General features: G+C 50.8%; 2 protein-coding genes across 2 annotated transcripts; one reads left to right on the forward strand and one right to left on the reverse strand.

Moving 5' to 3' along the window:
- The first annotated feature begins 402 nt into the window (after positions 1–402).
- On the forward strand, positions 403–7,300 carry SYNC (syncoilin, intermediate filament protein). Its single transcript, XM_030504842.1, has 4 exons — positions 403–476; positions 2,915–4,286; positions 5,428–5,552; positions 6,840–7,300. The coding sequence occupies exons 1-4, from the start codon at positions 403–405 to the stop codon at positions 6,916–6,918; spliced, it is 1,650 nt and encodes a 549-aa protein (XP_030360702.1). The 3' UTR covers positions 6,919–7,300.
- Positions 7,301–7,726: 426 nt separating this feature from the next.
- Positions 7,727–15,449, reverse strand: RBBP4 (RB binding protein 4, chromatin remodeling factor). The gene is made up of 12 exons (XM_030504919.1): positions 15,219–15,449; positions 14,231–14,378; positions 13,477–13,622; positions 12,186–12,359; positions 11,654–11,769; positions 11,335–11,495; positions 11,092–11,218; positions 10,926–11,003; positions 9,755–9,831; positions 9,585–9,642; positions 9,381–9,491; positions 7,727–8,829 (listed from the first exon to the last, which is right to left on the reverse strand). Exons 1-12 carry the CDS (start codon positions 15,232–15,234, stop codon positions 8,764–8,766), a joined length of 1,278 nt encoding a protein of 425 aa, XP_030360779.1. The 5' UTR covers positions 15,235–15,449; the 3' UTR covers positions 7,727–8,763.
- Between the last annotated feature and the right edge of the window lie 15 nt (positions 15,450–15,464).

Genomic DNA, 15,464 nt, shown 5'->3' on the forward strand with positions numbered 1-15,464 from the left:
GGTATCCTCTTACTGAGAACAGCTGAGGTGCTTCAATCCCCACCCTGCGCTTGGCAGCACATCAGATAAACCCCAGCCAGGGCTCGGCAGCGCCGCTGCCATCAGCCCCTCCATCCCCTCCGAGGGTTTGTTGGCCCCAGCCCACCCAATGGACCCACAGGTTTCTCCCCTTGGCACTTTGAGTTCTGGATAGATATTTATACCCGCAAGTTGTGTGAATTAACGGCATTCCTCTCCTATTGAGTCAAAAGTCTCAGCACAAATAGAGGCGCTTCATGGAAAAAAAAAGGGAGCAAAAGAAGGTGTGTCATGCTGAAAAAAGCAACAGGATCCCAAAAAAAAAAGGGAAGGAAAAAACGCACCCAAATGTCCCTTTTCCTTTTAAAGCCCTGCTCCCAGGAGATGGGCAAGCGCAGGCATTTCAAACCTGATTTCACAGCCGCGCTGGGCAAGGTGCTGGTGACGGTGGTGGCACGGTGACGGGTGGCACTGGGTGATGTTGTAAGCTCTGGGGTGTGTTGCTGGGTGATTTTGGGGCACATAAACTGGTGACTTCCTGAGTGGCGAGTGCTGACTTCCTGAGCCGCGGCGGCAGCGCCAGGACCGGGGCTTGGCCAAGGTAGGCTTGGTTGGCTCCAGTCCCATGGGGGGTGGCTGTGCCGTGAGCCCGGGCTGTGGCACCCGTGCCAAGAGAGCTAAAATATGGGGTCTATATAAATATATGCTAATAATATAACTGCCAAAGGGCTGGTTTGGGATGCCACAGAGTGGGGAGGATGAGGATGGGCACTATGGGAAGCTGTTGTGGTGGGCAGTAAAGGTGGCACTGAGGGCAGTGGTGAGGGCATTGTCACTGCTGGGTGCTCAGGAGTGTGGCCACACAGTTCTCCACCTCCTCCATACCCAGAGCAGAGGAGGAAGAGGAGGCAGGGATGGGTTATAGGAGGAAGGGGAAGCAGAGGCTGCGCCCTACCGCTACTGGGGTGTTGGTGGGGCCAACTTGGGGCATCTAAAGAACCCTGAGATACTGGTGTTTAGTTCATTAATAGGCTTTAATAACGTGCAGCATCCTGGAGCACCCTGCTCCTGCTCAGGATGAGACCGCAGCACTTGGTGGCCATGTGCTGCATGCTCCTGTGTTTCCCTTTCCTGCTGCCCGTGTCACAGGCGAACCCTGCACAGCCCCAGGGGGGACCCACCGGGGCACCCCACTATCCCCATCCCAGCCCCCTGCATCCTGCCCGGGACACCAGCAGGATGGGACCCCCCAACACTGTGGGGAGGGGAGCGATTGAGGCTGCACAAAGCAAACCTCCACCTTAAATCATGGGTGGGAAGAGCCGGAGCGGGATGGGGGGGATGCTCCCCCGGGATGCGGGCTGGCTGCAGCCAGACCCTGCGGCTGCTTCTGCCGGGGATGCAGACGGCTTGGCCTTCCCCGCCCTCCTCCTCTTCCTCCTCCTCCTCCTCGCAGGGGCGGAGGGAAGCAGCCCCTGGCGCTGCAGGCGGTGGCCGGGCGAAGCGGCTGCTCCGGGAGTCTGATTTCCAGCCCTGTTTATTAATAGCCCCCCCCCGCCCCATGCTGAGCCCATGTGCAGTGCAGAGCCGGCGGCGCCGGGCTCCAGGGGAGGAAGGTAAGAGCCTTCCCGGGGCGAGCAGCGGTGAGGGGGAACTGGGCTGGTGTTCACCGGGGGGTCCCATGGGTGCGGGTGAGGTGGGTGGTGGGACCCAGTGCCTGCGGTGCAGGGACAGGGGGGGATTTGAGGTTCAGCTCCCAGGGAGCATCCCTGGACTCTTAGGAGTGACTGGAGGGGGGGAACAGCCCCTCTGGGGTACACAGGAGTGTTGGGGAGCCCTGGGATGAGGGGTCGTGTGTGGGGCCGAGCCTGCACCCCGCTATGAAGGCAGGACGTCCTGCCTTCCCACCCTGGTCCTGCCCTCCCACCCTGCTGGTGAAAGCAGAGCTGAGAACTTTGAGAAATGAGCCCTGGCACCAGAGCAGGGGATGGAAAACCGAAGCGGAGCCTTTCCCTACCTTTCCCAGGCGCTGCCCCCTCTCCGGCCCTTGAGCCCGGGCTGGGATGTGTCAGCACTGCTGAAAACTCCCTTATTAGGAGAGAAAGTACCGGTGAAAATCAGTTCTTTCCTTAGAGCCGTTGCTGCGAGTGCCAGCCTGCGCTCATTCCTTAGGGAATGACTAGACACGAGCTCAGCAGCGTGGCCGGGAAGTGAGAGCATCCTCCCGCTGAGCCCACCAGCTCCTGAAGGCAGCGGGAGAAGCCCCGGGTCATCCCTGAGGATTGTCCTGTACATCCAACCCCAAATAGCACCCGGCTGAATGTGAGACGCGGGGATTTGGTGGTGGCAGCTGCAAGTGCCAGGGCTGGGGACAATGACAGGGTCGGATGACTCTGCAAAGAGGAGCTCGCCCGGCTCCTGCTGCAGAAGCCGCTCGCTCAGGCGCTCTGTGTGTGGTGTTTGACTCCATCGGAGCCATCTCGGAGCCTGCCTGCGCTTTAGCAGCACATTCCCTTCCCGTGAGGTTATGCCCATTGCTGAAATCCCGGCAAGTTTTACCGGGAATGCCCCACGTCAGTCACACCGGTGCTGCTGGGGTGGATTGGCCACGACACGGTGGCAGTTTTCCATTGGCACCGGAGTAGCTCTTGAGTTTTGGGGTCCCGGTTGGCATCCCTTGCTCTTTCTCCATGTAGTCGCTTTAAGAGGGTTTTCTTCTCTTGGTTTTGGCCCCCCCCGATTTTGGGTCCAAGCTGTCACTGAGCATGCAAGCGCAGCCCAGCCCTGTTCACACAGCCTGGGGGTGACACGGGGCGCCTGCACCTCACCAGGTGGAAAGGAAAGGCTGAGACCTGTTACTCTCATTGCTCTGGTTCACATCTCCTCTCCTTCCCAGGGACCTGATGGCAGAGCCCAAGCCTCCTCCAGAACCGCGGCTGGATGAAGCTGGAGCATCCACAGCAGGAGCTGCTCTGCGCCCAGACCCAGTGCACAGCCCATTGGAACCTGCACTGGGTCCGGGGCTGATGCCCCAGCCCAGGGACAGCCCCGGCGCCTGCCAGGACCTCCAAACAGATAGTGGGAATGCTGACTTGGAGCCAAACGTGCCCCAGCTGGACCAGGATACAGCTGAGACCAGGATCCCGTTGGATGTGGATGTGGCAGGAATCCCGCTGGACGTGGATGCAGATGAAGCAGGGGTCCCACTGGATGTGGATGGGACAGAGATCCTGCTAGATGTGAATGCAGGTGGGACAGGGGTCCCATTGGATATAGATGCAGATGGAGTAGAGATCCTGCTGGATGTGAATGGGGCAGGAATCCCACTAGATGTGGATGGAGCAGGGATCCCGCTGGACGTGGATGGGGCAGGAATCCTTCTGGATGTGGATGCAGATAGAGTAGGGATCCCGCTGTACATGGACACAGACAGGGCAGGAATCCCAGCTGACGTGGACACAGACAGGGCTGGCATCCTGCTGGACATGGATGCAGAGGGGGCAGGCAGCCCCCTGGATGCAGATGGCACGGAGCACAAGTGCCTGACCCTGGAAGAGCTGGGGGACTACTTCCAAGAGTGCATCGAAGCCGTGGAGCAGCTGGAGAAGGAGAGGGACAGCCTGATTGCAGAGCTCAGCCAGCTCCGGGAGCCAGCGCTGCAGGAGATCCGTCATGCCCACGAGGAGATCCAGGCGGCGTGCCGGCTGCTGGCCAAGGTGGAGCTGGAGAGGGACAACCTGAAGGATGAGATCCGTCAGATCAAGCAGAAGCTCTTCAAGGTGACGAAGGAGTGCGTGGCTTGCCAGTACCAGCTGGAGAGCCGGCGGCACGACCTCTCCCAGCACGCTGCTTACCGGGGCGAGCTGGAGACCCAGGCCGGGCAGCTCTCCGGGGAACTGTCCCAGCTGAAGGAGACCTGCGAGAAGGAGAAGGAGGTTTTGAGGCAGCGGCTGGAGGCTCCTCCGTGCCGCCAGGATAACCTGTACCTGCAGGAGAGCCGCCGGCTCTCCATGGAGTTCGAGAGCTTCGTTGCGGAGAGCCGGCGGGGTCTGGAGGAGCACTACGAGCCCCAACTGCTGCGGCTGCTGGAGAGACGCGAGGCGGGAGCCAAGGCGCTGCAGGAGATGCAGGGGGAGCTCCAGGGGATGAAGGAAGCCCTGCGGCCCTTGCAGGGGGAGGTGAGCCAGCTGCGGCTGCAGAACCGGAGCCTGGAGGAGCAGATCGTCCTTGTCAAGCAGAAGCGGGATGAAGAGGTCGGGCAGTACCGGGTACGCGGCTTGGGCATCCCTCACACCTTGTTCAGAGAGTAGGAGGTGTTCTTTGCACCCAGTGGCATGTGGATGGTGAAGGTGTTGCTCCAAGGGGAGGAGTGGGGTGGATGGGAGGGTAAGGAGGTGGGATATCTCCTGTTGGTTGAGGTCAAAAGCATCCCATGCCAAGGTTTAGAGGATGTGGTGGGAAAGTGCTGAGGCTTTACCAGATGAGCTGCCAGAAAAAAGGTTTCTCCAGGTGATATTCTCACTTGGGTTTGAGCTGCCCCTTGGAAATGGCCCCAGTGAGCAGGGATGTGGCAGAGAGACGGGGGGCTCCTTCCCAGAGCTGAGCACAGACACCCCACGCTCCCCACTTGTGCTATAGCACAGGGGTGAGCTCAGGCGCTTGGGAAAAGTCAGGTTTAAACGAAAGTGGCTTTTCTTTCAAAAGGCAGATCCTGCCCTTCCCACCGCCAGGAAGGGTCCCACCTCCTGTGCCTGCAGCCCAGGGGCCGGGCTGCTTCCCGAGAGGGTTATTTCTGGCTGCACCCGGCATCCCCCCCCTGCACCTTGTCCTGAGGGATGAGGCAATTCAATATCTGTAAGAGCACATTTGGCAAAGAGGCTCCACAATTAATCTCCCGCTTTTCAACACTCCCTGTTCTCAGCTCGTATCTGCTGCCTCCTCCCAGCCTGGCTCTGAGCAGCTTCTGGAAGCCGACATTCCCTCTCCGTGGCTTCTCCTCCTTGCTGGGCTGGGGAGCAGGTCACCCGTCACACTGCTCGCCTTGGGTTTCAGGGTCCGCTCTCCCTTGGAGGACAGGACTTTGGGGCATCCCTGATGCGCCTCCACGTTTTCATGTTCCCACATTCCTTGTTTGTCTTCCCCTGCTCCATAGGTTCTGTCAGCTTCTCCGAACACACACAGAGTAGTTCAGGGGACAAAACCAACCAGCTGAGAGAAGCTGAAGGACCCAGCACATCCCAGCCCAGCCCAAGACCTTACCATTGTAATAAACCAAGGCTTTTTGCAGAGGTTTTTAAAGCTGGTGGTTGGCCAGACCAACACCATGGACAGACAGGTCCCTCGATGGGAATGCAGGCACAGCCAGCCTTCCTCCCCCAGCTAATCCACTCTTGTGCTCTTACTCCCCAGGAACAGGTCGAGGAGCTGGAGGACAGGTTGAAGGAGCTGAAGAACGGGGTCCAGCTCCAGCAGCGCAAGAATCAGGAGCTGGAGGAGCTGAGGACCAGCCTCCACCAGGAGCTCTCCATCTACAAGTGCGTTTGTGTCTCATCCCGGTGGTGCGGAGGGGCTGGGAGGAGGAGGATGGTGGTGAAGAGGCCGGTGGTGGTCACACAGCTGTCAGACACCATCAGCTCTTGTTCTGGTTCCTGGGTATGTGGCTGGTGTGTGAGCAAAGGCTCTGGTGGGGCAGCACAATGGGAACTGCAGCTCCTCTGCCAAACAGCAAATAGGGATTTGCTGGCAATTCCTGGGCGCAGGGGGAGTGGAGGTTGCCTTCCCAGAGGTAGGTAAAGTGCTGGTTTCCTTTGGAATATCTGGGAAGGAGCTGAGGTTTAGGTGTGGGAAGCTGTTGTGGATGCTTTCCCATGAGAGAGAACTGTCTTCTAGTTTCATTCAGGTCTTCATCACACAGGATGAAGAAAATGTCCCTGAGTTTGTGGACTGTTTCACTCGCCAAACTTTGCCATGAGTTACTCCAGTCCCAGATCTACACACTTCATCCTCTGTAGCTTCACCCTCCCTTCAGCATTCTTTTTTCCCCTTTTCCACCCAAACCTCCTCACACAAGCACAGCACATTCCCTACCACCAGTAAGATTAGTTTCCATCTATCCAGGTAAGACTTCAGCATGGCAAGCACAGGGGAAGAGATCTCCATGTCAGCCTGGCATGGCACCAGCCATTCCAAGATGTATTAAGGGAAGGAACTGCATTTACAATTCAGCCCAGACAACAACACAAGGAAAGGGAAAGAGAAAAGGAAGGGGAAAGGGAAAAGGGGAAAAAAGACCCTGTTCGTGCTGCTCAGGGTCCTTCCAAATCCCGGATCTAAATCCCAGACCAGCACTTGAGCCCGGGTGCAGCAGCGCGGTCCCTTACCATACAAACTGCCACCCCCAGAGGCTCCTCGTGTGTCAGGACACCTCAGGAAGTGTCACATTTGCACCAGGAGGGACCTCACAGCTCCGAGCTGCCTCTTCCCATGGCTCCCACTAAAAATTACATTCCCTGTTACAGCCGGGGTGTTTGCCAAGGGCTTGGGAAGGGCCAGGTTGGATCCATACACTCACCAGACCATGTACTGGGCCAGTTTAAGTGTTTCCCAGTTAGTTTTCTTCCACACTGTGAAGAGAAATAATGGTTTTCAGAAACAGCATCTGTCCTGCTTCCCTGTTTTCTCCTTGGGTAACTTCCATGAATATTGTTTCCTGAATTTTCTGCCCCTACAGGAGCTGCTTAGAAATCTACGGCCACCTTTGCAAATCAGAAGAAAAACCAGACCAGGACTGTCAGGAATGATGGATTTTTCCCTCTTTGTAGGAGGACTAAGGGACAGAGGGATCCGCAGGGGACGTCTCCTCTTGCTGCTTACCCTACCCGAGGCACAGCAGCTGCCTGAAGTCAGGAATACTGGACAATCACTTGTATTTCTCCAGGTGCTGCTGCTAATCGAGTAGTAAAACTGCTGAGCAAATACTTGCACTGAACCATGGACACAGATGAAGAATAACGGATGGATGTTGTGCTGTGCTTGGGAAAACGTGTCTTGTTCCAGGGGTGGAGGGTATGAGCCTGCCCAGAAAGCAGCGCTCTGGGAGCCAGTGTTACAGAGTTGGTTTTTAAAGTTTACATGCAAGAGAAGCTTCATCGTTTTAACAGGGTTTTCTTTTGTACTTCAAGGGTCTCTGCTGTATTGGGACATGCTCCACCGTGGGCCACAGCTACTAGTCTGTGGACAATAGGTTTCCACTTTATATATAAAGTCTCACACTGAAAATAAAGGTCAGAGTTTAAGGATCCTTTAATTCTCAAAGGTGTGTCTCAAAGAGAAAATAGGTTGTATCAAGCCAGAGTCCTTTTATCAAACTATTCATGCTGCAGATTAACAAAACCCATCATTCTGGGGCAAGGGCTAAAGGCAGACCCAAAATCCAGACAGCAGCACGCTCCAGGTAGAAGCAACCCCTCAGTACAGCGACAGCTTGTGGATATTAAGTTCTCCCTTCACACAGAAAGCAGTGGAAACAAGAGGGGGAGAAGCATCCACACGTTACAAACTAAGGGGTGTCTGTACCAGCCCCCAGTCCCCACACATGGGCAGAGCCCACACTCTGCTATCTGAAGAGGTGCACTTTCCTCTCAACAGAGCAGGTTTGAGGCAGAAGGAAAACACCACCACAACAAATAAAACAGTCCAAAGCTCCACAGCACTTATGTAGAAAAAATTTATTCCATCTGAAGCACTTACACGCAGTTAGTCATGAGGAGCATGGAGAGTAACAGGCTGCTGGTGGAACAGGACGCCCTAGTGAAGATGTGCAGAAACTAGTGGTCAAGGACTAACTCCTAAAACAAGTCGTTCATCCACGTTTGATTTGCTTTACACATACCAGCTACCAATGCTGTTGGAGGTTACCGGGCATGCCATCTGTGGTACATCAGTTGGTAAAAACATACACCTTTACAACTTGGGGGCCCCAAGTTTTAAAAACCATTTCACAGAAAGGAAAGAAATATATGTGAAAACACAGCTCAAGAAACACACAATAGAGCAAAATACATGGAAGGTGAATGATGCTCTGCAGGAATAGCTAAGGAATGCAAACCGCTGTCGCCCAGCAGATGGGAGAAAAGGGAAAGGAAGGAAGGAAGGAATGAACAACCCAGAATTACCAGTAGAGACCAAAAGATACAGGAAGAAATTTAACTTCAGTTCAAGTCAGAATCCGCAAGTCTGTATCTGCAGAGGCAGAAAAATCCACAAGGTACAGATTAATTAAAGGAATCCCAAGGCTTCTGAGTTGTACTGAAGAGCACGAGACCTTCCACACTCTGACCTGCCAGTGGATTAACTCTTGTATCATCTCCATTGGCTCAAGCACACTCTGGCAGCTCTACTGATTTAACCTTTCCAATGAGGCAAAAGCCTGCAGCTGTAGGAAGCTAAAGACAGAAGAAAACCCAACAAAACCAAGTTTGCTCTGTGTGATGAAAGCAGCTACAATGGGACAGCCAGCCCTATGTGCAAGAGGAATATGGCTGAGGAGCTACAGCACGGTGCCTGCTGCACTGGGCTAAGCCCTCAGGGAGTACTCACTGTCTGGGTTAAAAAGCCTGTTGATGGTATCTACAGAACGATGGCTGAACACAAAGTCTACGTGTGTCTCAAAACCAGTGTTAAGTCAATATCAGGGTTGAGAGGGAAAAGAAGGAGAAAGACTAAAAAGAGGGAAAAGGTTGTCATCTAGGATCCTTGACCTTCTGGATCCACACTTCCTTCAGGGTCTTCATCATTATAGATGTTCTCCGCCTGCAAGACAAGAGACGGAGGAACTGGAGAAGCATTTCCCACCACAGCAAATGGGATTCCATCTGCTAGAACTGTTCCAAAACTTCTGGCAGCTTTTCACCTGCAGGTATCGCCCATCCCTGGTCCCTCAAGGCCAGAAGTAAAACAAACGACCTTTTCCAGAACAGCCACATCTCCAAAACATTTCCCAAGTACCCTGTAAGTCACTGTAGCTTGTGCAAATCTGTCTTGTTAAAGCATTGCAAGATTTACATCAATGAACAGACTATTTCATGTACATTTATGAAGTCTTCCACTTCACAGCAGCACCTTCCATGAGAGCTGTATGAACAAAGCCCCTGTGAACCAAGTTATAGATAAAAGCCTCAACTTCTAAGTATTTGTAAACCATTGTTTCAACCAAACCTAAAGTGGACTTCACTGTTCCTTTGAGAGTCAAGCAGTGCTACTGAGTAATTCCAGGAGCTGTAAATAAAACCAGGGATGCTGAAACCCAGGCAGAAAAACACCATCTCTCACCTGCCACTTCCTGCCCCTTCCCAAAAACTTACCATCTGCCAGACTTGCATGATATTATCTTCTGATACAGAACAAATAACCCAGGGCTCATTGGGATTCCAGGAGAAGTCAGAGATCTTTGCAGTATGACCACCATGAATGAACTAGCATTGAGGATAAAAAAAATGGGGAATGTTTTCAAATCTCCATTGCAAAGATGAATAATAGCTCAAACCAGGGAGATTCAAAAGACTTGCCAACAGCTCTGGGGGACCATCCTCAGCATCTTCAGGGGATTGCTCTTCTCCAATTTTACTGTCAAAAAAGGAGAGGAAAACGAAAAGGTGAGGGGTTGGTTGTTCAGTTTTTGCAGTGTGATGCAATTCCTAATATCTTATCAGGACAATGGGACCAATTGGGGATTTACCTCAAGTCCCAGACGTTTAGCCTGCGGTCAGTGCCACTGGAGGCCAGGATAGTTTCATTATGGGGAGACCACTGAACCTACAGACAAGGATGAATTTAGAAAGGAAGTTAGTCTGGAGAAGCTGTAACGTGACAGACATTGACAACAAACACCACTATATTTTGTATCACGAAAGCTCTATGAGAATTCAAATTGATAGTATGTCCAATAATAACACTCTAACACAGGTTTGTGAACATTCATATATCAACAAGGCATCTGAGCACCAAAAAGGTACCACATTAACCTTTCCTCTAACAAAGGCCACGTGTTACAAAGTGCAAACAGCTCTCAAGGGCGTGAGTTGTCCCTTACCTTAGTGAGGACTGCACAAATATAAACTACAGTTTCCTTAAGTAGAAGGTACAGGTTACACATGAAATCAGTTATTAAGCTTAACTGCCCAAAAGCTCACATTTAGTCCTTCTGCTAGAGCTAAATCTCTCCAAAACATAGCACTTAATAGGATCACAGGATTAGAACAGAAAACCTCATTCTGCACACTAACCCCACGTTTTAGGATTCCATGTGTAATTTTATTTAGGGGTAACAACTAGGATTAACCAGTAATCCTTCTACAAAAAAAATCTCTGCATATTTCTCTTCTGAGTAAGGCATGAGATGGAAATACTGTATCTGCTCTGCACGTGCTACCCATGATGTTAACATTCTATATTTACACCAGCAAAATTAGCAATTGTTCATTGTCACAGAATGTTCCAGTGATCCCCTTGAATGGGTCTGGCTAAAGCCTTCCAACAGGACCAAGCTGAGCAGCTGAAAACACTGCAGCCATTTCATTGTGCCTCCCTGCTTCAATCTGCTGCCATGAATAATTCACATCTTCTCTGTGCTGCTAGCATTTCACCCTGCTGGGTGGTTAAAGCTCTCCACCATCTCCTTGTTACGTTCTGCTCCTGACCTGCTGGACACTCCTACCTGTACTGGAGCTCCCACCCCCAGAAAGCACTATCCAGCTCCACAAGAAGCCACAAAATTATAAGCAGATGAGAAAAAAAAGAATGTAAGAGGGTTTAAGAGCATTTAATAAAAACATGGAGTGGAAAAACATGGTTTTTGCAGACAGTTAAGTAGAATTATGTGCATAAAAGACAAAGACATTTTGCTATACCTGAAATATTTCATCTTTGTGGGATTCAAAGGAGTGCAGTTTCAGTTTCAGGTTCCTCAAGTCCCATAAAGCAACAGTCTAGGAAAAAAGGAGAAAGCCATTTTTCATTGAAGTAACCACTCAGGCATCAGAAGCTAAACAGGTCCCAAGTTCAAGGCAGATGTACCTTATCAGCTGATCCTGTAGCCAGGATAAACTCACTGTAGGGATTGAAAGAGAGGCAGTTGACTTCAGCTGTGTGAGCATCCACCGAATGACTAGGTTTGGAGGTGTTGTTTGACCGAGTATCCCAACTGTAAGAGGAAAACATGGAATTGAAACAAAGGTTTATATCCCATTTTACTGAGGAGCAGATGGGAAAGCAAGAGGGACAGAAGGACTCGGTTTCTGAAGACATTACCCCACTTACATCATGAGCTTCTGATCATCAGCAACAGATCCAAAAAGAGATTCATGGAGCAGGTGCCAAGATACATCTTCCACTACTGCTGTATGCCCTGTGAAGATGGTCTTTGCATCCACTACTTTGCCTTCCTTTGGAACAGCACTAATATCCCACAAGCAAATGGTCTTTAAAACATACAAAAACCAATTAAGATAATGTATCTTTAAAGGAGACACTCTCCTCACCTCCCTTACCTCCTCCCCCCCAAAAAACCCACTGGTTTTGACCTTTCCCAAGGGACACATGGTGCAGGTTATACTGCAACTCTATTTGAAGTACTCACATGATCATCAGAAGCACTAAGCAAATGCCCACTCAGGTTTGGGTTCCATGACAGCCCATAACCTTCCTTCTGGTGTCCACGAAGACGCAGATCAGGGTTACACTCTCCAGAAGGGTCTGTAAAGAGGCAGTGTAAAAACTCTAGTGCCTAGTATCATTCCCAGCACATCCTGGAACACCAACCATTGAGTTTCACTGTGCTTTACTAAACTTTGCTTTGATATTTTCAACAGGAGCCCTCTCTACCTCTTGAGCATTTTCCCTGGCTGAAAAATCACCTCATTAAAACAGAATACACTGAGACAGCTCAGTTTGTCTTCTTAGCTTAATAAAAGCACACTGCAGATTTTTCCAAGCTGCCTTTTTGTGTGTGTGTGTAGCTGGATGCAGTCAATCCAGTCTAAATTAGAGCTACAGTACCTACAGAAGAGCCAAAGAAGCAGAGTCAAAGAACCTCTTTTTCACTACCTCAAGCTTTCGTAAGGAAGGGCTGGCTGATCTCTGAAGCACAGACACAATAAAGAAGCAGACACCTGGTTTAGAAGGGTGTTTGGTGTAATCAAAGACAAGGACATCACTGGATGGAGTCTTCGTGGCGATGATACACGGGTTCTGTGGCATGTAACGTGCTCTGTTCACTTCTCCCTCGTGATTTATCTTGATTTCAATTTCAATTTTTCCACTGACTGATCCAAAGCCCCCAAACTCTGGAAAGAGGAATTGAGGAGTTGTAAATAAGAAGCCAGTTTCAGACCAAGACAAAGATCCACGACTCAATCACTGGTACTACCAAGCACCTATTTCAAAAGAAGAGCTCTAACAGACAGAATCCCATTTTCAATGGATGTTGTTTTAAACATCTCTATTTGTAACATCAAAATACCAGGACTTTTACTAAGTTAAAGCCCATTTCTTCCTGAAAATATTTCACTTTTTCAAATTTAACAACACAACCCCCAAATTTTTTCTAGCCAAAACTTTGTAATGAAGATGTGTTGTAAATTGAGAAGAAATGTTCTGTTTATTCCCCTTCAAATATAACACAAATCAGCATTTCAGAATAGACAAAATTCTGCTAAAAACAAATTGTTGCACCACATTGTAAGAAATGGGACTGGAATAGGGCTTGCTAAAGCTGCCTTATCTTTCTAAGTAAAGTGCCAGTAATTCAGTGTTCCACAAAATAGCACAGCAACATTCTGGCAATATTAATTGCATAATCCAGGCTTCCAGCAAAAAGAGCAAACATTGGATCATTAAGGACTTTTACCAAGTAGAAAGACTGATTCAACCAAATAAACATGAGAGATGTTGAACTTGCAGCAATGCTGACAGCCAGCTAAGACCACAGAAAGCATCAAATTCAAGTCTGACATACCAAACAAAACACAGTAACCTTTTATCCAAGAGAGGCTGGCACAACCAGCAGGCAGCAGAGTTCAGACAAGAGCAGAACATTTGAAATGCTATACCCCTCTGAAATAAAATATTCTTTTACAGGAGAGACTTTCTCACTTGAAGAGTTTCTGTAATGCAAAAGTGGTAACAAAAACACCAAGAAGCAGCACTCCATGAAATTCAGTGTCCATTTGTGGTGAGAAACAGGGAGGGGTGAGGTTTTCCCCCATATGCAGACTTCTGCAATGAGCCTGCCACCTTCTTTCTTCATCATTATTAGACACTATATACTGGACAAATACCATGTTTTTTGAATGTAAGTCAGGCACCACTTAGAAATAAATGGATTAGTTGAGAAGTAAAATCTGAACTTTACTGCCTGAACTTTAAGAAAAGACAAATAAGCCCAAATCTTGGGTCCTTTACCTCCTTTCTCACTATCATAGTGTGAAGCATCAAACTGTGCATCATCGTTAGGCAGCTGCACACTGGCTATCACCAGGTGATTTTGCTCATCTGAAGTGTGGGTCCCCAGGACCAGCCGGTGAATGCTGAAATCTTTGCCTTCAGGTCTGCAAGGGAAGAATGACATGAAGAGCAAAAAGGGGGTTACACAAACACTGAGCTGATTACAACAGGGTGTTTTTGATGACAGCTTCTAACACCAATAGTCTTTCAAGTTAGCACTATTCTGCTCCAAACTCACTTCTTCCGGAGGAAATCACTTATTGGAATTCAAGATCTTAACCTAAAATTCTCATAGCACAACACTGATAGAGCACCATTCCTTCCTCTGGATCTCAGAAGCTCCTCCTGAGCACAACTCTGAGGGGACTGAACACTCACTGCAAGCAGAACATTATTAGGGAAGCTCAGGACAAAATGGTGGGTATACAGAAATAAGATCTGGTTCTATTTTTTAGGAAGTTTTTGCTTATTAAAGAGTGAAGCTGCAAGAAGAAAACCACAGAAATCAAATGTGTGAAAACAGCTCCTCAGTCATAGAAAACATTTCCCTAAATCTCTCTCTAGCGTTCACAGTCTTCAACTTGTTAGCAAGGCAAGGATAAAAAAAGTGATTAAGACAGAAAGGAACCACACACAGCCTTACTTTAACAAAAAGTGAACCTGGATTTACTATTTATTCTGCTTAAAAAAAGGAGGAAAAGGCTGAGTTTACCTGGTTACATCAGGCAGCCACTGCGCAGTCAAGCTGGGCCACTCCAGAGCATGGGTCATTACCAAATCATACAAGAAAGGGGTATTCTTTTTCCATATTTTATACTCTTCATTGATCACACGTTCTTCCACCGCGTCATCAAAGGCTGCTAAAGGTTTATTCAAAAAATCATGTCTCAGATTAACCTTTATGCACATATTTACAACAGATGCACAACGCTGTGAGTGGGCAACTGATTAGAGAGCCAACTACATCACACCCTGGTTTGCTGGTTTCTACTCTTTTGGAGTGTTATATTCCACTATTATACTCCAATATTTTCCCCAGTAATTGGAGCAGTATATACTCATAGACGATTCAAAATCCCCTGTTGCACAGGCCAATCCTTCTTTCTGGCTATAAGGCTGGGAACTGATATTAACTACATCAAATTTCATCAGCCTAGCAGAAGCAGCCTAACAAAATCCATAAACTCGGTGCACAGGAGGAGGCAGAAACCGGAATTGCGATGTTTAAATGCGGGAGGGCACGAAACAGACCGGTTTAGGCGCAGCCTGGAGCTCCCAAACCCCCGTTTCCCAAAGCTCCTTCTGCTGCCCTGTTTCTCTCACCATCTGCCACCAGCCGCGGCCAGAGGAGCGGGAGCGCAGCGGCCTCCCGGTGACCCCCCTTTGTCTGCACCAGGCCGGCGGCCCTCCCCGCTCAGACCGGGCTCGGAGAACACAAACCGCCCCCGGCGGGCGCGATACGAACGGATCGAAAGGCAGAGGAAACGGGGCGGGCGGAGGGACCCGGCTGCGGGCAGGGCCCTCCCGGGGCCGCCGCAGGCCTCCCCAGCCATGCCGGCGGGACCCCGGTGGAGACCGATGGGCACCGGCCCCGCTCCCCTCAACCCGGCGGCTGCTGGGGGCGAGGGGGGCCGGGCGATACCCCGCACCTCACGGAGCAAGGCCGCGCCGCGAGGCCTACACCGCGCCGGGAGTCCTACCTTCCTTGTCCGCCATGGCGGGGCGGGGGAGCGGGGCGGCGGCAGCGGGGCGGGCGGTGCCGGGCTGGGCTGGACTGCGCTGGGCTCAGCGGGCGGGCGGCGGCTCCGCTCCGGGCTCGGACCCTCCGGCCGCGGCTCTATTGTTTCCTGCCCCTGCTGCGTGCCGCTCCGGCGCCGCGCACCCCTTCGCGCGCCAACGCCGGCCAATCACCGCCCGCCGCCGGGCCGCGGCAGCCAATCGACGAG

The sequence above is a fragment of the Strigops habroptila genome, chromosome 12 (genome assembly GCF_004027225.2).
Source record: "Strigops habroptila isolate Jane chromosome 12, bStrHab1.2.pri, whole genome shotgun sequence".
Taxonomy (NCBI): Eukaryota; Metazoa; Chordata; class Aves; order Psittaciformes; family Psittacidae; genus Strigops; species Strigops habroptila.